The following is a 23,094-nucleotide window of genomic DNA, read 5'->3' as shown; positions in this document are numbered from 1 at the left end:
AGTTGGGGGAGGGGGCGCGGTGGGGAACTTGTCAGCGGTGCCTGAAGAGAAAGCTGTGGAACGAGTGGGTGTAGGGACCTTGGAGGGTTGCAGAGGAGCTCTTGGGAGAGCCCAGGGCCCTGGAACCTGGCTCTGCCGGAGGGGTACCACAGACCCGGTCCCTGCATCCAAGGCTGGGAAGTCCAGATGTGGAGGCGGGGGACGGGCACTCCTCGGCCAGGGTCAGGTCTAAGAAGCCGCTGGCCCCACAGCTGGGAGCCACCAGAGGCCAGAATCCTTTGGGTCGGATAGATTGAGAGACGCTTACGAAGCGGAGGAGCAGGGGCATAGTTTCATTAGGTTAAAGCGATGAGAACTCTGGAGGCGTAAGTACCTCATGGTTTGGGAAGGGGGTGGGAGACCATTTCAGACGTCTAGAAGAGAGGAGGAATCGGAGGACGTCAGGCTGGAGCGCACAGCAGGGGCAAGGCCATCTTAGGAGAGCCGGAGAACCGCCCTCGCCCTCGGCCTTCTCAAACATCGGAGGGGGTGTGGCCAGCCTTGCCAGCCAATCAGCTTCGAGTTCATTTGCATAGACTCGAATCAAATGTTCACAAACTCTAGAAATCAATGATATAAATAAGTTTCCTTTTCCCCTGTTTTTCCTTCTGAAAGTCACAATGTTCCCCGTCGGTTATACGTCAATCGAGATTAGGAAACCCCACCCTGAGCTCACCCTCACCAAGAGTGGCATTCCTGGATACCCCATGGTCTCTCCAGGCCACTTCCTGTAGTGTTACAGCTCTTTTAGAATTTGTCTAGCAGGTTTTCCGGTCCTCACCGGAAAGCCCCCCACGGCTCGTTGTCAACAATAGAGGGTTTCGGCTGCGGAGGTCTCTCCGCTCCGGTGCATCTGGCGGCCGGGAGCCTCGGTGGTCTCCTCCGAAGGCGTTTGGGCGGTGGTGCCGCGCTGCGCCGAGAAGCTGCCTCTGCTTCCGGCCGCGGTGGATGCCGCTTCCCTTCCACCCCCGTCAGCCGTGAGAGCTCCTCTCGGCAGCAGCTCCCTTCTCCCAGCGGCTCTGGCTCCGCTGCACGTGCCGCGCTTGGTACCCTATGGCGTCCGCCCCGGCCCCGCCCGCGGCCCTGAGCGCCGAACAAGCCAAGGGTGAGGAGCGTTCTAGCCGCCCGGCGGGCTCCCTGCTGGAGAAGGGTGCGGGGGGAGGTACAGAGCGTGGGGTGTGGGTGCGCCGGTACCCCCCTCCTCCAGGAGCCCTGGACCCCTGGAGCGACGGAGTTTATCGGGCTGCTATGCCTGCAGTCCACTAATTGCCCGCCCTCTTCCCTGCGTTGCCGGCCGGGCCCGCCTGCCCTGCTCCGCGCCTACCCGGGGACGCGTCTGATTTCGCAGTGGTCCTGGCCGAGGTAATCCAGGCGTTCTCGGCCCCGGAGAACGCCGTGCGCATGGACGAGGCTCGGGACAACGCCTGCAACGACATGGGCAAGATGCTGCAGTTCGTGCTGCCCGTGGCCACGCAGATCCAGCAGGAGGTTATCAAGGCCTATGGCTTCAGCTGCGACGGGGAAGGTGGGTCGGCCTGGGAGTTGGGGTGGACTGGGTCCAGGAGAGGGCGCTGCATCCATCGGATCCCTGAGCCGCCCTCCCTCCTCGGGTCACAGGGAGGCAACCACAATCGGACTGATAGTATTGGGACCGACAGTATTGGCTGTCAGAGCCCTTCAGAGCCTGGTCTGAATTTGTGCCTGGTGAAGTCCAAAGTGCTTTTTGTAGTTACCAGTTATTATACTGTTATCTCATTTTAAGATGAGGAAACAGACTCTAGTAGGAAACTAAGTGCCTGAGGTCACAGCAGAGCTGGACCTGAACCCTCTTCTGATAACTCGTAGTGGGATGTCTCCTGCAGCCCCTCTAAGGTGTTGTAGCTAATCTCTGTTGGAGGGTTGGCTGGTCAGTTTCCTTGATGAGATCATGGTGTTCCCCAAGGGTGCTTCTTGATTCTGCCCTGCTGGTGTGTGTTCAGGTTATAGATTTGGGGTCTTGTGCGTGTTCATGGGACTGAATCGCTAAAATGGTCCACGTGATCACAAGAAGCACACTGCTTTGGGATATTTCATTCATTGCATCCCATCCAGTTGTGCCTTGTTTTGTAGACAGCTACCTGACCAGAGGGGGAGCAGCCAGTGACTCCTGCTCACGCTGCCCTCTCCTGATGTGTGAGGCACACCTGTCCCCTGGGGGTGTGGGTTGATGTTCCACTTCTCCTTGCAGGTGTCCTTAAGTTTGCCCGCTTGGTCAAGTCTTACGAAGCCCAGGATCCTGAGATTGCCAGCTTGTCGGGCAAGCTGAAGGCGCTGTTCCTGCCACCCATGACACTGCCTCCCCACGGGCCTGCTTCTGGTGGCAGTGTGGCTGCCTCCTGAGGCTTGGCCCTCCTCTGCAACACTGCCCAGGAAGGGAAGATCTTGACATTCCGGAGGATAATAAACGTGCCTGTGACAGCCTCAGCATTAGTCTTTTGTGACCCTGACAACCCCCACCTCTTAGTCCCAGATTCCTTCTGCCATTCCAGGTTGCTTCATCTCCCTGTCCAGATCCTTCCTATGCTCCTGCTGGGAATAACCCTGCTTCAGGGCAGGGTGGGAGGACGGACTTACCCCTTAACACCCTGGTGGTGGGGATGGGGGTGGGCCTGCCCAGGTGGCACCTCCTCTGAAGAGTGCAGCTTCCTGAGCTTTTTCAGAGTCCCCTTAGCTTCTGTGTGCGGGGAGGCTCCCCCATTGGTTGGTGTTCCCTTGGCCAGGGTTACTTCCTGGTCTTTGCTCCCACCCATCTTCCCTCCAGCAGCTCTGTCAGCCTAAGCTCCAGGTGGAGCTCCAGGTGGCTCCTCCCCTCCCAAGGGAGGGAGGTGAGGACAGGCAGGCCCTGGACTACTCAGTGGGGCCTGAGGGAAAGGCAGGTGGCTGTGGGTAGTCTGAGGTGAGGCCCTCCCACCGGTCCCTTTTCCTGGGATTATTAGACCAGTGGCTCATTGCTGTGGTGTCATTGGCCTGGCGGGCTGCATCAAGGAGGAAGTAGCCGAGCTCCCAGTGTTCTTCCTCACCTGTTTGGGCTGCTGTGCACAGCTGCGCCCAGGCTCAGCCCCACCCCTTGTGGCCCTCAGCCTGTGACTCTCCTGTCCCTCTGGGGAGATGCTGTCCCGTGGGTAAGTCCCCGGCTCCACCTGGATGCCACAGTCTCCTGTTAGGTTGGGAGAGAGGGGCAGGGTTTATACTCGCTGCTGGCAGGTGTGCAGACCATGAGTGTGTGAGATCTATCGCTGCCCCCTGGCCTGGGTTTGCTTCCTGGCCCTCCCTTGAGATGTGAGGAACTCCAGTCTCATTTAGGCTCCTCAGCCCCCTCCTCCTTTTCTGTAGCACTTTCCCCCTGACAGATGTGTATTTCTTCTCTCCTTGGGTTGGTTGTCTCCCTTCACTCTCTGGTCCCCTGCCTCTGCTGTCTGCTTACCCAAAACCTGGGGTAGCCCACATCATCAGAAATGGAACACGTCTGAAAGGCAAATCTGACAGAGCTCCCCCTTTCCACGTAACTTCCCAACATCTGGTGTTCATGCCACCTTCTTTCCGTGTCCCTTCATTTCCCCCTCCCACGTATCATTTCTTCTATAGATGCATGTTGAGCATGTTAGGGGCCAGGTACTTTTTGAGATGCTGGCAGCCATGTAGTGAAGAAGACAGACACAGTCCTTGCTCTCACTCTTCATTCAAGTGGGAGGCAATAGACACCACAAAGAATCCAATAAATAGGACTAATTTTAGATTTTCAGAAGTGTTATGTGGAAAACGAAGGTGGCTTCTTTGTGTGCTTGCAAATGATTGGGAGCGCCAATGGCATCATTAACTGGAGGGATCCAGGAGGGCTTTCCTGTGGAGATGGCAGGTACACCGAGAGCTGGATGATGATTAAGAGCCAGCCAGGTGGTGACCAAGAGTCAAACGCCTGGGAGGCACAGGCCCTGCTGTGGGAACAAAGGAAGGGGTGCACAGAGCAAAGCAGTGGAGAGGGAGACATGGACCCGCAGTGTCATGTGTGGCCAGGATGGTGTGTCCATGTGTGGGTATTTGCACTGGGCCAGGTACGTGTGTAGATGGACACAGATGGTGAGGTGCATGCACAGAGTGGGACTGTGTGTGCATGTGTATGTTTGTATGTCATCTGTGTATGACAAGCAGGGTGTGTACGTGTAGGACTGAGAGCTGAACATGCCTGTGCATGGCTATTGGTGAGCTTGTTTATTGGACACGTACTCTGCATGAGGCACTATGCTAGCCTTTGAACTTCCGAAGGTGAGCATGACTGACTGTGGACCCCCGCACCCCCTGCAGTGGAGCCCACTCTGCAGATCCTCTTTATGCCTCTAGCTCAGGGAAGGGATATGTGGGCTTTCGGTGGGGCTCAAAGTCCAAGACTGAAAGGGTAGTCAGTATTAGGTCATAAAATAAACAGAACAAATTTCCCAGGTATCAGAAAGGAGGGGGGAAAGGGGGAAAGCCCATTTTTTGGGGGAGAAATTGATGTTTGAAAAAGTGATAAAGTAGTCATTGTAGGAAACCAAGACTTTAACTGAGCTTTGGCACTTTGTTTATTTTTCTTACTTTTTATTGAGGTATAGCATAGTTTTCATGAATGTTAAGCAAACGGCCTGATGAACATCATGTTAAATACACCAGCCAGATTAAGATGCAGAGTGTTCCCAGCACCCCAGTGGTTTCCTAGAAATTGCCATCTCCCAGTCAACTTATTTATTTTTATAAAGGTAATACATATCCATGCTATAACATTCAAAAAAAAAATGTAGGCGAAGAAAACATCCAGATCACCAACAGACACATGCTCAACATCGCTCATCATCAGGGAATGCAAGTCAAACCCACAATGAGATACCATCTTATATTCGTCAGAATGGCTAGAGTCAGAAAGACAAGAAATAACAAATGTTGGTGAGGATGTGAAAAAAGGGACCCTTGTGCACTGCTGGGCGGGGGGGAGGTCAATTGGCCCAGCCACTGTGGAAAACAGTATGGAGGTTCCTCAGATAATTAAAAATAGAAAAACCATTTGATCCAGTAATTCCACTACTGGGTAATTACCCACATAAAACAAAAACACTAATTTGAAAATTAGTGAAAATTTGCCACTACGTTCACTGTGGCATTATTTACAGTAGCCAAGGTAAGGAAACAATCCAAGTGTCTAGCGACAGATGAATGGATAAAGAAGATATAATACATACATACGATGGAATATTACTTGGCCATAGAATGAATAAGATCTTGACATTTGTGACAACATGGATGGATCTAGAGGGTACTAGTGAAATAAGTCAGGGAAAGACAAGAACATATGATTTCACTTATACGTAGAATCTAAAACACAAAACAAATGAACAAACCAAAAGCAGAAACATCCATAAACACAGATAATAAACTGATGGTTGCCAGAGGGAAGGGGGAGGGGAGAGGGACAAAATGGGTGAAAGGGGAGTGGGAGGTCCAGGCTTCCAGTTACAGAGTGAAAAACCATGGGGATGAAAGGCACAGCATAGGGAATATAGTCAGTGGTATTGTAATAATGTTGGATGGTGACAGGTGGTTGCTCTGCCTGTGGTGAGCGGAGCGTACTACATAGTCTTGTTGAATCACTATGTCGTACACCTGAAACTAACAACATTGTGTGTCAACTACACGTCAATTAAAAAAATAAAACCGGCATAAGGGAGATGTAAATATCCCTCTCAGCCCTCTCCCCCAGGCTCCCTCCCTGGGGGAAGCCACCAATCTGAGTTTTCTGTGTTTCCTTTGTTGGATTGCTTTCCTCTTGTTTTGGTTTGGTAGCATTTGTGTGTTTTTTTTTTTAATTTTTATTTATTTATGATAGTCACAGAGAGAGAGAGAGAGGCAGAGACACAGGCAGAGGGAGAAGCAGGCTCCATGCACCGGGAGCCCGATGTGGGACTTGATCCCGGGTCTCCAGGATTGCGCCCTGGGCCAAAGGCAGGGGCCAAACCGCTGCGCCACCCAGGGATCCCAGTGTTTGTATGTGGAATTACACATGGGGATCATCATGAGCTCCTGGGGTGTAGGGCCTCTCAATGTCAACCAGCCCTGAGAATATCAATCATGGCAGGGACCTCGGTCCCCAGCCCACAGGAGACAGGCCCCTAGTCACAGTCCTGAGCTCTGAGCCGATTCAGACCAGACCCCTTGACAAGAATCTATGGCTCAGGCATAGGGTGGACATACCCAAGGGGGCTACCCCCACCTGCATTCCTAGATCTGCTGCCCCTTGCATTCTGTTCCTTGGCTCCACTACCTGGTTAGGGCACAGTGGGGCAAAGACTTGGGATAAGAAGTAGAAAAGGTGTAAGTCTGACAGCTGTGCAGGAGTCATTCTGTCCATCCCTCTGTCCCGGTGGTGCCTCTTCAGATGTGTGTGCCAGAGGAGGTGAGGGTGCCTTTCCCTTTGCAAGCATCTGCTTGGCCTTGGCTATTATTTCTAATAAAGTATCCCCTTCCCTGCAGCCCCCAGTGGACAAGAGGTCCCCACCTCTGTCCTTTGAGTCCCCAAGGGCTGGCATACAGCTGCTAAAATCCCTGGCTTGGGAACCACAGTGTGAGGTCACATCCCAGCACCACCCCTTACCGACTGGCTGACCTCAGGCAAGTTCCCTACATTCTGTGAGCCTCAGATTCCTCCTCTGTAAAATGGGGGAAAAAACAGCATGTGCTTTGTGGGGCTATTAGGAAGAATAAACCAGATGAGGTACATAAATGACATGCTAGCATGGTGCCTGGCCTACAGTGAGACTCTGTGGAACGAGAGTTGTCACCGTCACCATTATCACGAGCTTGGACAGGGGAGGGGAAGGGTGTGTGGAAGCAGCCTGTGGAGGAAGATGAGATGGCCTGTGACTGCAGGGGTTCATGCTTATGAAGCGTGGCCTCCACACATCAGGTGCCAGGCATAGCTGTGTCCCTATGTTGTGTGTCGTCACGTTTGCAGAGTGCCATGCTCCTGGAGCCTTTGATGGCAGCCGTGTGGGAAGTGGGCCCCATCCCCACCCCCACTGCCACCCCGCTTGGCTTCTCTTCGCTCTGCCCTAAAACGAGAAGTACAGTGAGTTCCCCCAAGGGGTCGGCCGCGCCCCTTCCTGTCCCCGCCCTGCTGCCGGCTGGCCCTGGGGCCAGTGGAGTGGCAGCCCCAGAACCCACGGCCAGGGCTGACAGGCAGCCTGGGCGCTCGAGCAGAGCCGTGTGGAGGCCTTAGGCCCAGAGCTCTCTGCCCGCCCGGACTCGCCAGTGCACCTCGTTCCCTGCACCCCTTTCCTCTCAGGGAGCCCCCAGGATGGTGAGGTAAGGTCCTGGGGCCTGCGGGATGCAGGAGGCAAGGGGGCCCTGCGGATGGAAGGAAGGACCTCTCCTCATTGCTCTGCGGGCCTCCAGGTGGTTTCACCGAGACCTCAGCGGGTTGGATGCAGAGACCCTGCTCAAGGGCCGCGGTGTCCATGGAAGCTTCTTGGCCCGGCCCAGTCGCAAGAACCAGGGTGACTTCTCCCTCTCCGTCAGGTAGGTGGCCCCCAACTCCGGCCAGGGCAAGTGGCTCCCTTCTGGTTCCCTTGTGGCAGTGCCGACTCCCCAGGCCCCGGCACCCAATGTGTCCCCCCCGCCCCCTGTGTGTGCCTGGGACTCTGGACCTCAGCCCATCCCCCCTCTGTCCCCATCTCTCCTCTTGCACCCACTGGTCTCACCACCCGGTGCCCTGCAGGGTGGGGGATCAGGTGACCCACATTCGGATCCAGAACTCAGGAGATTTCTATGACCTGTATGGAGGGGAAAAGTTTGCGACGCTGACAGAGCTAGTGGAGTACTACACGCAGCAGCAAGGCGTCCTGCAGGATCGAGATGGCACCATCATCCACCTCAAGTACCCGCTGAACTGCTCCGACCCCACCAGTGAGAGGTGAGGGGCTTCCTGGCCCACTCCCACGTGGAGGCGGGCTGACTTCCACCCTGTCCTGCCCAGGGCTCTGTGGGCCTCTTTCTTCTGTGTGATCCCAGGCTCATGCCTCAGGGGACATCACCTTCCCCTTTTCCAGGGTCTCCACCAGCTGGCAACCCAGGCCCTCCTAGTGATGGAGAGGCCTAGTGGCTACATTTGGTAGTAGGCCAGCTCTGTTGTTAGAAAGCTCTCCTTCCTTCTGTGGAAACAAATCTGCCTTGCCATACTATTCTTTCCTCCAGGACAGGTTAATACATGGAGAGATTGATGTTGAGGAGGAACATAGGGACTTATATTTATGAGGACATTTAATGCTTTATCTCAGTAACACAGTGATGACGGGTCTCCTTTTGGGGACTTGGGAGAGCTTGACCAGTCCCTTGCCTGGAACACAGATCGGTGGATAACTATGATATGGTCGTGTGTGCAAGGGGCCTAGTATCTGGGCACAGGGTAGTACTCAAGGCATTGCCCTCCTGTCCCCTTTGGCTCCAAAGATGTGGTCTCCAGGACCGGGCAGGCTGCCCCTCACATGGTCTCCCTAAAGCATGGGTGGGGGTTGGGAGCCTGAACACTCAGCGTTACACTGGGGGCTTATTTCAGCAGCTGTATCCCAGTGACAGCTCCATTAAGGTGAATGGCAGACGAATAATTCTAGTAGCTTTTTTTTTTTTTTTTTTTTACGTTCTGGGGCCAAGGCAGCTTGCTCTTGTCCTGTATTTGTGCATTGACTGTTGACCTAATGATGGACCTTGATTCCATCAGTTTTCACTCTTTCTAAGATGCATGCCTCTTAACTTGCCCAGTATTTTTGTTCAAGTCACTGATGGCAAGTTTGAGATGCGTGAGGATGAGGCCTAGGTGAGGGCCTCGTGGCCCACTGCTGGACACCATTCTCCAGCCAACATGAAGCCATCAATCCGTTTCCTTTGAAGCCACCTCTTGGAGGAGTAAAGCCCAAGCTTGGATGACTGCTCATGGTGGCCCTCCTTGGTCCTTTCTTGGTATCCACACCCTTTTGCCCTCTTCCTCCATCCTGCTGACAGCATTCATGGGGGTTTGCCACTCAGACCCTCTTGAACTCTTGGGGTCCTCTCTTCCTCTTTGGCCTAAACCAGCCTCTGCCCTGCTAGATGGTGGGCTGGTGGAGCCCCTAGAGGAGCAGGAGGTTGTGGATGGAGCCAGAAGAAGGAAGGAGAAGCTCTCCTTGGGAGAGCCTGAGGCCTGGAGTAGCAGGAGGAGGACAGAGCTGGGGGCTGGCAGGGAGGGAAGAATAGAGGGTATTGAGGCCAGGGAAGCTGACTCTCAGAAGCCTTTTTGGTCCCTCACATCAGGACACCTGGCTAACCCCTGACCTTGGGATTGTGTATGGGAGGCTCTTTCTCCATCCCTCTCTTGTGTTCCTGGCTCTGGAGGCTGCCCCTCCTCCTCTGAGGGAATTTGCATTTGTCCCGCCAATGGCTAGCACTCTGCCTGTGGTCAGCCTGATATTTGCATGGAAACTTCCTCATCCTGGGCCAGGGGGACGAGGGTCAGCCCCCACCCCATTGCCAGAGTGGGCGTGTGTGTGTGGGGTGTGCCCTGGTCTATCCCTGAATGGTGGGGTGGGGTGGCCTCCCAGGTACTGCTCCTGGACAGGGCAGGAGTGTGTCTGGGCAGGACCCATGTGCTCCTCCATCCTCCCCCCATCCCTGCGGTTGGAAAATGCCCCCTCCCCTGGTCCCTGGGCTGAGGAAACCTCACACCCTCACTTCTCACTCTCTCCCCAGAAGGAGTTTTGTGTTTTTTCCATCACGTGGTTTCCTGTGGGGCTGGGCATTGTGGGGCTACGGTTTCCTCCTGGGAAGGGGGTGTGCTTCGGGGAAAGGTCCTAGTTCTGCTTTCTGCCCTTTCTGAGCCCCTCTGAGCCCCAGTCTCCCCTCCAGTGATGTTATCCTGAGCCCCCCAGAGCCCCCCAAACCACCGCTTCCCCCGCAGGGTTGTCTGTCTTCCCTGTTATTGAGGGGTTGGTGGCCCCATGAATCCCTTGTGACCCCCATCTCCACTGCCCTTGCTGTTTGGCCTCTTTGTTTCTCTTGGTCTCCCTCCTCTTTCCCTAATCAGTCCTGGCTTTCCTGGGACCCTTCCTCAGTTTTTCCCCTCCAGTTGTTCTGCATATGGCCTGCCTTTCTGTCTCTGGCTTAACACTCTCAGAGGCAGGTCTGGTTAGAACTCCCGAAGCTTCCTTAGCAGGCCAGGGCCTTGGGCCAGTGTACGATCGCTCAGCTTCAGGTTCCTCGTCTGTAAAATGAAATGGTCCCTACCTCTCAGCATTTTTGTGAGAGCAATGGACCTAAATATGGTGGTGGCTTTGAGGGGTGCCTGGCTGGCTCAGTTGGAGGCGCGTGCAACTCTTGATTTCGGACTTTAAGTTTGAACCCCACGATGGGTGTAGAGATGACTTTAAAAAAATCGTTAAGCCACTTGCGTGGCTCAGTTGGTTAAGTGTCTGCCTTTGGCTCAGGTCATGATCTCAGGGTCCTGGGATCGAGTTCTGCGTTGGGCTCCCTGCTCAGCTGGGAATCTGCTTCTTCCTCTTCCTCTCCCTCTGTCCCCCTGACTTGTGCTCTCACACATTCTCTCTCTCTCTCTCTCAAATAAATAAAATCTTTAAAAAAAAGTCTTGGGGTGCCTGGATGGCTTAGTCGGTTAAGTATTTGCCTTTGGCTTCGGTCGTGATCCCAGGGTCCTGGGATGGAGCCCCACGTCGGGCTCCTTGCTCCGAGAAGACTCTGCCTCTCCCTCTCCTTCTGCCTCTCCCCACCCACCTCTCATGCTCTCTCACTCACTGTTGCTCACTCTTTCTCTGAAATTTTTTATTTTATTTTATTTTATTTTATTTTATTTTATTTTATTTTATTTTATGAGAGACACACAGAGAGAGAGAGAGAGAGAGAGAGAGAGAGAGAGAGCTGCAGAGACACAGGCAGAGGGAGAAGCAGGCTCCATGCAGGGAGCCCGACGTGGGACTCGATCCCAGGACCCTGGGGTCACACCCTGGGCTGAAGGCGGCGTTAAACCGCTGAGCCACCCAGGCTGCCCTCTCTCTGAAATTAAAAAAAAAAAATCTTTAAGATTTTTAAAAAAAAGTCTTAAAAATATATGGTGGATTTGAAAGCATCTAACATGGTGCGTGGCACGTCACAGTCACTCGATTTCCCTGTCCCCCTCTATGAATGTCTCTGCTTGGTGCTGGCCCCTTGGCTCAAGTATCACCTTCCCCAATGTCGCCTTCTCTAGGTGGTACCATGGCCACATGTCTGGGGGGCAGGCAGAGACACTGTTGCAGGCCAAGGGTGAACCCTGGACATTTCTCGTGCGTGAGAGTCTCAGCCAGCCTGGAGATTTTGTGCTGTCCGTGCTCAGTGACCAACCCAAGGCTGGCCTGGGCTCCCCGCTCAGAGTTACTCATATCAAGGTCATGTGTGAGGTAAGGCCACTGAGTGGTGGGAGGGCATCCTGCCAGGCGCCAGGTGGGGAGGATGAGCCTGGGCTTTGGTCCAAGGCTGGGGGTCGAGGGAGGGAGACTCAGGTCATGTGAGTGGCCTGACTTGGCATCCCTCAGGGTGGACGCTACACGGTGGGTGGTGCAGAGACCTTTGACAGCCTCACAGACCTGGTGGAGCATTTCAAGAAGACAGGGATTGAGGAGGCCTCGGGTGCCTTCGTCTACCTGCGGCAGGTGAGAGGGGTGGGCCTGGCTGCCTCCTTCCGTTTTCCTGAGCAATCCCTCAGACACCGGGGCTTCTGAGATAGCAAGTTGCTGACCTCCCCCTGTCCTCGCCCAGCCATACTATGCCACTCGGGTGAATGCAGCTGACATTGAGAATCGGGTCTTGGAACTCAACAAGAAGCAGGAGTCTGAGGACACAGCCAAAGCCGGCTTCTGGGAGGAGTTTGAGGTGTGTGGTGGGCACCGTCAGGGTGACTGGCGTGGCGACCCCGCTCCCTGTCTCCCCACCTCTCACACTGGTCTGCTCCATTGTATCTCTGGGCACGATGCCCCTCCAGGGGCTGGAGCTTTATTTCCCTCTCTCTCCCCTCAGAGTCTGCAGAAGCAGGAGGTGAAGAATTTGCACCAGCGGCTAGAAGGGCAGCGGCCAGAGAATAAGAGCAAGAACCGTTATAAGAACATTCTCCCGTGTGAGCACCATACCTGCAGGCAGCCTCCATCCTTCCCCCTTCCCAGGCAGCGGCTCTTCACCCAGGAGACTCCCCTTCCCCGAGCCAACCTCCACCCCATCTCACGGGTCTCTGCCCCCCGCTCCAGGAGGGTCTACCTCCACACCCACACAACAGAGCCTCCCTGCATCCAGGAAGCCTCTGCTCCTGTCAGGGGAGCCTCCTCACATCCCGCCATCCACCCTCCTCCCCACCATCCACCATCCTCCCTCCTTGGAAACCTTCACCCCCCTTCCCATGCAGATCCTCCACCCCTGCCTTCCCACAGTGCTCTAAGAGCCTCCTGGCTTCTGAGACAAGAATGGCCTGTGAGCATAGGAAGGGTCTAATCCAGGGGCTGGTGAGCTCTTGGCTGACCCAGGCCTGTCTTGTTTCCTCCCAGTTGACCACACCCGAGTGATCCTGCAGGGACGTGACAGTAACATCCCTGGGTCCGACTACATCAACGCCAACTACGTCAAGGTTGGTGGCACCCACTTGTCAAGGGAGGAGAAGCCGGGCCCTGGGGATTCCCCGTCTCTGGGCGGGTGCTAGATCCAGAGACATGTAGGCAAGGCTGAAGCCGGCCAGTTAGCAGGTGAGGGGGGGGAGGGTGCAGGGACTCACAGTCCTGGGGTGCAGCTCTCTACACTTGCTTCCAGAACGAGCTGTTAGGCCCCGATGAGAACACTAAGACCTACATCGCCAGCCAGGGCTGCCTGGAGGCCACAGTCAATGACTTCTGGCAAATGGCATGGCAGGAGAACACCCGCGTCATCGTCATGACCACCCGGGAGGTGGAGAAAGGCCGGGTAAGGCCGAGTCCTATACTGTCCCCTGGTCCCCACCTCCAACCCCTCCCCAGTGCTTGCTCTCCACCACCATTAAACCAGAGAAACTCCAGATACCAGGGCAGGAAGGAACCTCAGAGGGCAAGGTCCAACCCTTGTTGGGAAACTGAGGCACAGAGACACTCTTGGGGATATACTATCTCCCAGATCCCTTCTTCCAACCTGGGGCTCTCCTGACCACCAGACTCAGGTTTTATTTGTTTATTTTTATTTTAAAAAATATTTTATTTATTTATTCATTAGAGATACACAGAGAGAGGCAGAGACACAGGCAGAGGGAGCAGCAGGCTCTCTGTGGGGAGCCAGATGTGGGACTCGATCCCAGGACCCTGGGATCAGGCCCTGAGTGGAAGGCAGACGCTTAACCGCTGAGTCACCCAGGCATCCCTATTTTTATTTTTTTAAGATTTCATTTATTCATTAGAGAGAGAAAAAGCACATGAGTGTGTGTGTGTGTGTGTAGGGGGGGGAGTGCAGAGGGAGAGGGAGAAACAGATACCCCACTGAGCAGGGAACCCCATGTGATATGGGGCTCCATCCCAGGATCCTGAGATCAGGACCTGAGCTGAAGTCAGACGCTCAACTGACTGAGCCACACAGGCACCCCCAGACCCAGGTTTTAAATGGGCTTTCTTCCTTAAAGTGTCCCTTGCCAGAAGCAACCTGCCTCCTGTCCTCTCTGCCTCATAACTCTCTCTGGAGTCTGCCCCTCACCCTCACCCTCACCCCACTGCCCAGCTGGCCTCCCTCCCTGTGGGCTGCCCCCTCCTCCCACATGTCTGCACAGAAGTCAGAGGGGTCCCTCTTAGAGCATGCACTGCATCAAGATGCTCCCTGGCTCCCTGGGAATTTTTCGGTGGCTCCCAGTTGTCTTCCGGATAAAGTCACACTCTAAGACCTGGCACTCAAGGCATGGTGGCTTCCCTACAACGTTCCGCCCTGCCTCAGGTTCTCACGCCTTGGCACAAGCTTGCTTTCTGCTAGGAAAGGACTTCCTCTCTCTGTACTATCTCTGCTGGACAGACTCCTCATTTTTGAAGACCCTGCTCAAATGCTCCCTCCTCTGTGAAGCCACCTCTGATTTCCTCCATAATCTAGAGGGAGGGTTACCCTCTCCCTCTGTACCCTGTGCCCCTGAGTGGCTCTGTTTTCCCTGCTCTGCTGTCTCTCTGTGAATACATAGAGACATAGAGGCCCAGATTGCTTTGTAGTTATGTTTGGGACTCCAGCATGGTCTGTACAACTTCAGATACGTTGTGTGCCCCAGCCGGTGTTTACTGAATGAATTGTAAGGCCAAGTGGCTCAGTCAGGCCTCACCACCTGCTGATGGCCAGCAGGACCAGATCCCCCCTCTGACTCTTGGCCAGCATCTCCATTCATCCAGCAAATGTTAACTGGGCCAGCACCAGGGACTCAGGATCTCAAAAGGGGCCTGGAACATGCCCCCATACATTCTGTGCCTCATTTCTCACTGCCACCCTCCCTTTGCAGAACAAGTGTGTCCCGTATTGGCCAGAGGTGGGCACTCAGCGTGCGTATGGACCCTACGTAGTTACCAACTGCAGGGAACATGACGCTGCAGAGTACAAACTCCGTACTTTACAGGTCTCCCCACTGGAAAATGTGAGTATCCTCCACTCCTGCCTCACTCCTGGGGCCCTTCCTTGGATCTGTTGTTTTGTCTGGTTGGGTGGGATGGGGAGATGTGTGGGAACAGAGGGCACTGGCCCTATGCGCTCTGCCCAGGAGGACCTGGTTCGGGAGATCTGGCACTACCAGTACCTGAGCTGGCCTGACCATGGGGTTCCCAGTGAGCCTGGAGGTGTCCTCAGCTTCCTGGACCAGATCAACCAACGGCAGGAAAGTCTGCCTCATGCAGGCCCCATCATTGTGCATTGCAGGTGAGAACAATAATGATGTGAGTAGTAGTAATAAAAATAAAAGAGAGGTCCTGAGATCAGGACCTGAGCTGAAGTCAGATGCTCAACTGACTGAGCCACCCAGGCACCCCCAGACCCAGATTTTATTTTATTTATTTATTATTTATTTATATTTTATGATAGAGAGAGAGAGAGAGAGAGAGAGAGAGAGAGAGAGAGAGAGAGAGGCAGAGACATAGGCAGAGGGAGAAGCAGGCTCCATGCACCGGGAGCCCGACGTGGGATTCGATCCCGAGTCTCCAGGATCGCGCCCTGGGCCAAAGGCAGGCGCCAAACCGCTGCGCCACCCAGGGATCCCCAGACCCAGGTTTTAAATGGGCTTTCTTCCTTAAAGTGTCTCTTGCCACCGAGGCAAGATAAAAAACAAAAAACAAAAAACAAAACAAAACAACTTTTATTTTTTTTCAATAAAAATAAAAGTAGTAGCTGGCTAGTAAATACTGCTAACTCAGTGCCCTGGAAGCACTAATTTACATGTTAACGCATTAAATGCCTCCGCCTGCTCATGGCCTCATCCGGGCTCCTTGATGGTTCCAGATCCAAGGCGGAAGCGTAGCTTGAGCTAACCCCACTGATTGATCCTGTGCCTGAGGGGTGGCTTCTTTAGAGACTTCCCTGTACGTACCATCTCACCCAACCCTGCCAAATACCCATGAGGAAATAGGCCCAGCGACTTGCCAGCTGGCCAGCGGGAAAGTGCACTGACGCTCACCACACACCTAGGCTCTGGTCGCTCCTGTTGTCTCTCACGGGCTTCCGCAGCCTGTATTTCTTCTTGGGCCCTGCCACCTTCTATCTGGGGTCGGTGTGGCTCTCCATTTTTTCTTTTTTCTATCCGTAGCTCCAGGGATGCTTAGCCTTCCTCTTTCTCCCCCTTCCCAGCTAGTGACCCCAGCTTGGCCTCCAGGTTGTGTGGGGATGGGTGATGTCTTCCAAAGGGGCACATGTATCTCTAGGTCACTGGAGGACCTCGTGTTCATGATCAGGAGACCCTGTTCCTGCTAGGCAGCAAGGGGGGTGCGGTCAGCAAGGAGGAGTGAGGGGCAGAGTCCTCACTGACCTGGCCTGGGTCCGTGGGGGGCCGTGGGTGCAGGTTCCTGGACAGACACCGTAGATTAAAATTCTGGCTCTTCTACTCACTGGCTGTGTGTGTGATCTCAGACAAATTACTTCACTTCTCTGACCCTTAGATTCCTCATTTGTCACTGCAGGATCTCCTGTGGTTGATGTGAGGATTCAATAAGCCGCTGTCCCTGTGTCTGGAACGTAGTAATCCCTCAAGAAATGGGAGCCGTTGCTGGTTTAATAACTCCCATTAGGCTGGGAATGGGGAAATGGGAGCCTGCTTCATCTGCTTCCCTTCCTACTCCCTTCAAGTGACCCCAGGCTGGGGCCTCACATGTCTTCCTTCTTCCCACCAGCAACTTTTGCCCTGGGGCAGGGCTGGGTGGGCTGAATCTGGGGGTGCCCCTCACATGTCATCTCAGGGACTCTGCCTCTGGGGGCCGGCCCATTGCTAAGTACGACCCTCCTGTTACTCCCCTTCCACTTCTTGAAATCCCCATGGCCTTTATTTAGATGTTACAGGAAGGAAGTGGGTAAGGGGGGGTTATTTTTGACAATCTGGGTTTGAAATTAGTGCAACTCAGGCCACTAGCCTGGCGGCCCCGCGAAGCAGACAGAACTGGGGTCTCTGAGGGATCCTGAGTTTCCTGGGATCTGTTTGCTCTAGGATGCTGGTGGAGGGTGGGGAAAGAAGGGAGACCTCACACTTCACACAGCATCTCCGCATCATCTCCTGACCCCAGTGACCTTTCTGCCCTGCTGCCTCAAGGGCTGCCCTTTCCTGGTCTTCAGGGTCTGAAAAAAACGGGAAACAAAGTCCTCTCGAAAGAAGATCTAAATAAAACTTTTGAAGAGTGCGAGGTGGGGCTGGGGTGTGCAGTGGCGGGGAAGCCTCATTCAAGCCAAGGGTGCGGGAGAGGGTCAGGGGAGGCCCAGAGTGCCAGAGTGGGTGGGGGGAGGGACCCTGGTGGGCTGAAGAGCAGCCCCCAGCCAGCAATGAGGAGGCAGAGCAGGAAGTGGAAGGGTGAGATGCTGGAAAGAAGGAAGGCCAGGTGGGGCGGCCCTGGGAGAACTGGGCCCACCCACAAATCCCTTGGCTGAAGTGTTGAGTGCAAGTGCCCGGAACTCAGGGTCCGGCAGGCTTCTGCCTCTGGTTAGGCTGCCCAGTGACCCCGGGCACGTTACCTCATCTCGCCGGAGCCTCAGTTTCATCCTGCCACCGTGCTGGAGTTGAACGCTGGGGCTCTCCCTTCCTGGTGAGGCATGGCCGGGGCCTCTGATGGTGCCCCCTTCCCTCCCCAGTGCAGGCATCGGCCGCACAGGAACCATCATTGTCATCGACATGCTCATGGAGAGCATCTCCACCAAAGGTGAGGGTGACCCATGGGTGATGCAGGTGTTGGGGGTGTTGGGTGAGCGGCCCCTCAGTGTCCTCCTCTGCCTGGGCCTGAGGTCCAACTGTCATGCCTGCCCAGGGTTGGACTGTGACATCGACATCCAGAAGACGATCCAGATGGTGCGGGCGCAGCGCTCGGGCATGGTGCAAACGGAGGCACAGTACAAGTTCATCTATGTGGCCATCGCCCAGTTCATTGAAACCACGAAGAAGAAGCTGGAGGTCATGCAGGTATGTGCAGAGCAGGGCTCAGCAGAGCGGTGGGGGGCCGTGGGTGTCTCCTGGTCCTGCTGGGACCACTGCCCTCCCACCACACTTCTGCCCACAGTCCCAGAAGGGCCGGGAGTCAGAGTATGGGAACATCACCTACCCCCTAGCCATGAAGAACGCCCATGCCAAGGCATCCCGCACCTCTTCCAAGTAAGTGACCCCTGCCTACCCTCCTCCCTGGCCCGATCCTTCCTTTCCAGAGATGACAAGTGCCGCTGTCAGGGAGACCTGGGTTCAAGTTCAAGCTTGCCTCTTACTCCCTCTGCTCACAAATATTCCCTGAGTGTCCTCTACCTGGGTCCCATGCCAGGTCCTGGTGGTATTACTAATGTGTGAGATGGAGCTGTTGCCCGCAAGGAGCTTCTAGTCTAGGGAAAGGACGCTGACCGGGTCTCCTTTCTCCTGGCCTAAGTTTGTTCACCTGTGAAACAGGGGTGGGCCAGAGGCAGCTGCTGGTGCTGGGTAATCCTGCCCCATCTCCTGACCTGTGGCAACTGCCCACACTTGCCCACCCCACCTGCAGACACAAGGAGGACGTATATGAGAATTTGCAGAGTAAGAACAAGAAGGAGGAGAAGGTGAAGAAGCAGCGGTCGGCGGACAAGGAGAAGAGCAAGGGTTCCCTTAAGAGGAAGTGAGCCAGGGTATGGCCTCTCTGCTCCGGGCTCCGCCTTGCCCTGCCCCAAGTGTTCCCTGGATCCAATGCTTTCACCTGGATGGTTGGGGTGGCTACAACCTCACCCTGCCCTTTTTCCAACCATTCTGGATCCTTTTGATCCCCTTTTCGGGTCCAGGCACCCTCTTACTCTCTTACTCCCTTCTCTCTGCAGCCTCAGGCCTGATCCTTGCAGAGGCCTCCCGTGGACCAACCACAGCCGGAACTTAGGAGCCCGCCCCCATTCTATTGTAATTTAAAAGACTGCATCCCTACTTCCCTCTTCCTGACCCTGTATATAGCCCAGCAAGGCCCCAGGTGGCCCTAGGCCCTTTACTCTTGTAAATAAAGCCCCAGGGAATCACTGTGTGTGGGTCTCTAATTCTGAACGCTTGGGTAGGAGGGGGCTCAGAAGGGGACGAAGAGGGAGGTGTGTGTGTGTGTGTGTGTGTGTGTGTGTGTGTGTGTGTGTGTGCGCGTGTGCGGGCGGTCGCATAAATTAAATTAAAGCTAGGCCTTCACAGCCATACAGACCTGGTTCTGGATTCTGCTAAACATACTAGGAGTGTGACCATGGGCCAGGTTCCTCAGCCTGTCCTTTCAGGGAAGAATGATCAAAGGCATAGCGTAGGGAATATAGTCAATGGTGTTGTGATAATTGTATGATAACAGATGGTGGCTACACTTACTGTGGTGAGCGAGTGTAACATACAGACTTGTGGAATCACTATGTTGTATACCTGAAACTAATGTAACATTGTGTGTGAACTATACTTCACTTAAAAAAAAAATATATATATAATAAAATGGAGGATGATCCTGACAGAGTGATTGTGAAGATCATTGTGACAAGGGAGAAAGACCACAAATGGCAATGATAATTCATTACACATTTGTCATGCGTTAGGCACCACTTAAAACACTACAGATATATATTTTTTAAAGATTTTATTTAACCATTTGACACGCAGAGAGAGAGAGGCCACAAGCATGGGGAGCAGCAGAGGGAGAGGGAGAAACAGGCTCCCTGCTGAGCAGGGAGCCCCAGGTGGGAGTTGATCACCAGTCAAAGGTCAACACTTAACCAACTGAGCAAATCAAGTGTCCCCAAAAGACTACACATATTAATTCAGTCTAGGTACCTGTGTCACTTTCATTTCACTGTGGGGGAAACCAAGGCACAGATCAACTACATGACTTGCTCACAGGTGCAGAACTACTGAGTAGTGAAGCTAGGATTCTAGCTCAGGCCGCCTGGCTCCAGAACACATACTCCTGGAGGCATGGCCAGGGTCGCCCTGAGGGGACACAAGCACACTCCTCTGGGACTGACTTCTAGATCTGAGAGCCAAAGTCAGGAAGCACAGGCCTAGCACCACCCACCACCCCTCCCCTCTCTGGGCCCCTGCGGGCTCATGAGTGCCTCTTGCTCCTCCCTTCTCTGGGGCCACCGCTGCCCCGGTGCTCCTGGCAGTTTTATTTTTGTTCCCTCTTCCTTGCCCTGTGTCCAGGGTGAACTGCTAGAGACTCCTTCCTTGTGTTAGGGCTTTACCTTGATTAAAGGTCCGGGTCCTGGCGACGGAAGCCTGTGAAGTTCTGCCTGGGAAGGACTGGCTCCCTGCTGCAGGCCAGGCCAAGGAGGGCACTGACCCTGACTATTGTACAGCAGGTGCTTTATGGTTGGGTGTCCACTGTGTCACAGGCCCTGGAGCAGTGCTGGGGCACGGCGTGAACAAGACAGTTCCTGTCGTGGGGAGCTAGGAGGCAGAAACAGGCCACAAACAGCAAATACGTACAGATAGGTGTTAAGGATGCAAACAAAGGAGACAGGGGGCGCGGGGTGGGGAGAGGAGACAGAGAGAGAGAGAGATGGCTCGAGAGAGGAGAGCTTGGATTGGGCCACACTATAGCTCCTGGGGCCATCGCCCTCCGGGGGTGAGTGGGTGGGGCATCGCCTGTGGGCCTCAAGGTTCCTCTCCCCGCAATGCCTAGGGCTGCACAAAAGAAAGGCAGGTCCCACCCCTCTAGCCTCCCTAGGGCTAACTGCCCATGGGCTGGGACCTAGACCCAGCTCACTGAGGTGGGTCCAGGAGCGGCTCTGCCCTCCTGGGACCGGACGGGGTGGGGGTCACTTCTCCCCATGGGGCCAGTGCAAGGGCTGCAGGGGAGCTGCTCAGTACTTTAATGGTCAGAGTCAGTGCTGGTGTTTCTGGCCAGCTCTGGCCTCCCGGAGGGGTGGGCTCCCCAACACGAGGGCTGAGGACAGGGAGGCAGCCCCCTCTGGGACCTGCCTGCCCTACAACAGGCAGAGCTGCCCAGCACAAGCTTGGGGGGACCCCAACCCGTGCCGAGCCGACCCCTCACTGACCTCAGGGCTCTCTGGTCATGGGCAGGGTAGGAGACCTCAGAGAAAGGGACTAGCAGGGCAGGAGTAGCTGTGGGGAGAGACCAAGGAGGAAGGCACAGGAGCCCAAGACCAGTCCCTCTCTTTTCCCAAAGGAGATCAGGCTCCCGAGTATAGGCCCAGGTGGCAGAGGAGGCTGATCGGAGAGAAGAGACCTGTGGGAAAGGGTAGGAAGGCCTAGTGAGGCGGCCAGGCCTCAGAGGAGGTGCCTACGGCGGCCCGGGAGGGAAGGGGTTAAGGCAGTGGGGGGGCAGCCTATGGCAGGAGGACACACCTGTGCGCAGGGGCGGCGGGCGGGGCCCAGGTGAGGAGCCTGCGCTGCCAGGCAGGCGGAGGAGGAAGGAGGAAGAGTGGAGGCCCAGGCAGGCGGGCTCTAGGCCTTTGGATCCTGGGCCTCGACTCCCCTTCCTCTCCTCGGCACTCACTCCTTGGGGGGCAGGCGGCCCAGTGACAGGTAAAGGCCTCTGGGAGCTGGTTTCTGGGGCTGAGCTGGGGACCTCGGAGTGGGGCTCAGGGCTGATGGATGTGTGGGGGCCAGGCAGGCCCTGCGGGCGGCGGGGAAGGGGCTCCAAGGCGGAGAGCGGTGGGCAGGGGGCTGCGGAAGACCTGCCCGGGGCGCAGTGGATCCTCAGCTCAGGGTGGGGCTGGCGCGGGCTCCAGGGCTCACCCGGAAGTGTCCCCAGGGACTGGGTGGTGGGGGGATGGGAACCAGGGTTCCGCAGCCTCTCCACAAGGAGCCCGGGCGGAGGACTGCCTGACCTGGACGTGGGCAGGCTGGGTGGGGGCCCCCGTCTTACCCAGCAGTGTTTGGGTGCTGGTTGGGAGTCTCTAATACTGCCGGGTAATGATGGAGGCCCCTGCCCCTGTGTCAGCGACATCTATCGCCTTGGGGCCCCGGGCCCCACTGCTGGCTGTGATCCCCTCTCCCGAACCTCCCCCCACACCGTGGACGCCTCTTCATCTTGAGTGAAGGGTGCTGCCAAAGAGGTGGCTCTCGGTTGGCTGGCTGCCCACTGAAGGGACACAATGGCCCCGAGCCCCTCCCCCAACCCGGTGTGATTTGTCACCTGGTGGATCCAGAACCCACAGCCGACCTTGAGCTTGGGATTGGCTACATCCTCTCAAGAGGCCTCACCTGGCCTGCGGCCAGGGTCCCTGTAGCAACTGGTCAGCTCTGGCCTGGAGCTGCACGTCCGCCGGCTCTGGGTCCATCTTCCAGTACAGTGTTGGATGGTCTAGTCACGAAGCTCCTAACACTGTCTGGTAAAGATGGCCCCCGGGCCGGTTCCCTCAGCAGTGACCTTCAGGGCGCCCTGAAGACCATGGAGGCCTCCTGATGAATCACCTCTGACCTTTAGCCCCTGGATGGGGGTATAAATCACTAGAAAAGGGGAACAATGGGGAGGAGACAAAATGGCTGCCCCCGGAGCCGCAGCAGGATTTGGAAACACACTTGTTCGCCAGGTACTTCCATTCTCTTCCCGCCTCGGGAAGGTGAAAGAAATAAAGTGTGGATCGGAACTGGTGGTGGATTGATTCAGGTCACTTGACGCGTCTTTTGTCTAATTGCTGACTTCATCTCAGGCTCCCAGCCCCTGAGTGGGGCTTCCAGATCTGCTTCCTCTCCGACTCTTTTATGATACTTACCTGCAGAGCAGGGGAACATTAATCTACTTTTCTTCGACGATCTGAGGCATGGAAGATGAATCCAGTCCCTGACCCTCTAGGGCTCATCTCCTCTCCCTACCCTGTACCTCTGTAATTCCCATACTTTTGCCCCCAGGGCTAATGGTTCCAAATGTTCCTTGTCTCCCCATAAAGACAAGGGATGGGACATGGGGGCTGTGGCAATTCATTTCTCTGGTGCTTGAGATGCTGAGGGCTGCCTTGGGAAGGATATGAGGCAGCTGTGTAGGGACTGAAAAGGTACCTGCTGTGGGGGGTGCAGAGCTGCGGGCGTGAAGAGCTACCTCTGTAGGTAAAACCCTGTCCCACAAACGGCTTCTCACACGCGGTGACTGAGATTGAGCGTGGGTAGCTCACAGCAAGGAACATGATCCACTGGGCTTTTGAACACAAAGTCCCTCGACAGGCACAACTGGTTTCCCCCACAGCTACATGGAACCTTGTTACCAAGGAAGCAGCTCGTGTTGGGGTCATCAGATTTTTTTGGTCTAGCTCAGCAAAGCCACAGCTGCTCCAACCTTAAAAAGGAAACGTTGGTGAATAAATGTTGGTGATGTACAAGTGGAGGGTGGA

General features: G+C 55.2%; 2 protein-coding genes, 2 long non-coding RNA genes and 1 other non-coding gene across 6 annotated transcripts; 4 read left to right on the top strand and 1 right to left on the bottom strand.

Annotated features, from left to right (window-relative positions):
- Positions 1-312: 312 nt before the first annotated feature.
- LOC112675371 (uncharacterized) lies at positions 313-1,503 on the bottom strand. The gene is made up of 2 exons (XR_007406383.1): positions 1,364-1,503; positions 313-599 (listed from the first exon to the last, which is right to left on the bottom strand). It is a non-coding gene; the product is annotated as an uncharacterized LOC112675371 (long non-coding RNA).
- On the top strand, positions 721-2,502 carry C27H12orf57 (chromosome 27 C12orf57 homolog). Its single transcript, XM_025471964.3, has 3 exons — positions 721-1,144; positions 1,388-1,564; positions 2,267-2,502. The coding sequence occupies exons 1-3, from the start codon at positions 1,093-1,095 to the stop codon at positions 2,416-2,418; spliced, it is 381 nt and encodes a 126-aa protein (XP_025327749.1). The 5' UTR covers positions 721-1,092; the 3' UTR covers positions 2,419-2,502.
- On the top strand, positions 771-832 carry LOC112675402 (U7 small nuclear RNA). The gene has a single exon (XR_003145874.1). It is a non-coding gene; the product is annotated as a U7 small nuclear RNA (small nuclear RNA).
- A 669-nt stretch (positions 2,503-3,171) lies between the features above and the next one.
- Positions 3,172-18,796, top strand: PTPN6 (protein tyrosine phosphatase non-receptor type 6). 2 transcript variants are annotated; one of them, XM_049102441.1, is made up of 16 exons: positions 3,172-3,200; positions 7,498-7,620; positions 7,820-8,014; positions 11,333-11,522; positions 11,658-11,774; positions 11,881-11,994; positions 12,139-12,235; positions 12,657-12,736; positions 12,916-13,065; positions 14,597-14,728; positions 14,852-15,006; positions 17,413-17,480; positions 17,586-17,737; positions 17,835-17,926; positions 18,300-18,420; positions 18,607-18,796. In XM_049102441.1, exons 1-15 carry the CDS (start codon positions 3,187-3,189, stop codon positions 18,412-18,414), a joined length of 1,794 nt encoding a protein of 597 aa, XP_048958398.1. In that variant the 5' UTR covers positions 3,172-3,186; the 3' UTR covers positions 18,415-18,420; positions 18,607-18,796. The 2 variants fall into 2 exon arrangements, with proteins under 2 accessions (XP_048958398.1, XP_025327747.1); XM_025471962.3 differs by lacking the exon at positions 3,172-3,200 and adding an exon at positions 6,980-7,407.
- A 2,314-nt stretch (positions 18,797-21,110) lies between these two features.
- Positions 21,111-22,356, top strand: LOC118352593 (uncharacterized). The gene is made up of 2 exons (XR_004809964.2): positions 21,111-21,289; positions 22,130-22,356. It is a non-coding gene; the product is annotated as an uncharacterized LOC118352593 (long non-coding RNA).
- The last annotated feature ends 738 nt before the right edge of the window (positions 22,357-23,094 follow it).

The sequence above is a fragment of the Canis lupus genome, chromosome 27, assembly GCF_003254725.2.
Source record: "Canis lupus dingo isolate Sandy chromosome 27, ASM325472v2, whole genome shotgun sequence".
Taxonomy (NCBI): domain Eukaryota; kingdom Metazoa; phylum Chordata; class Mammalia; order Carnivora; family Canidae; genus Canis; species Canis lupus.
This window is presented reverse-complemented; position numbering and strand designations above follow the sequence as displayed.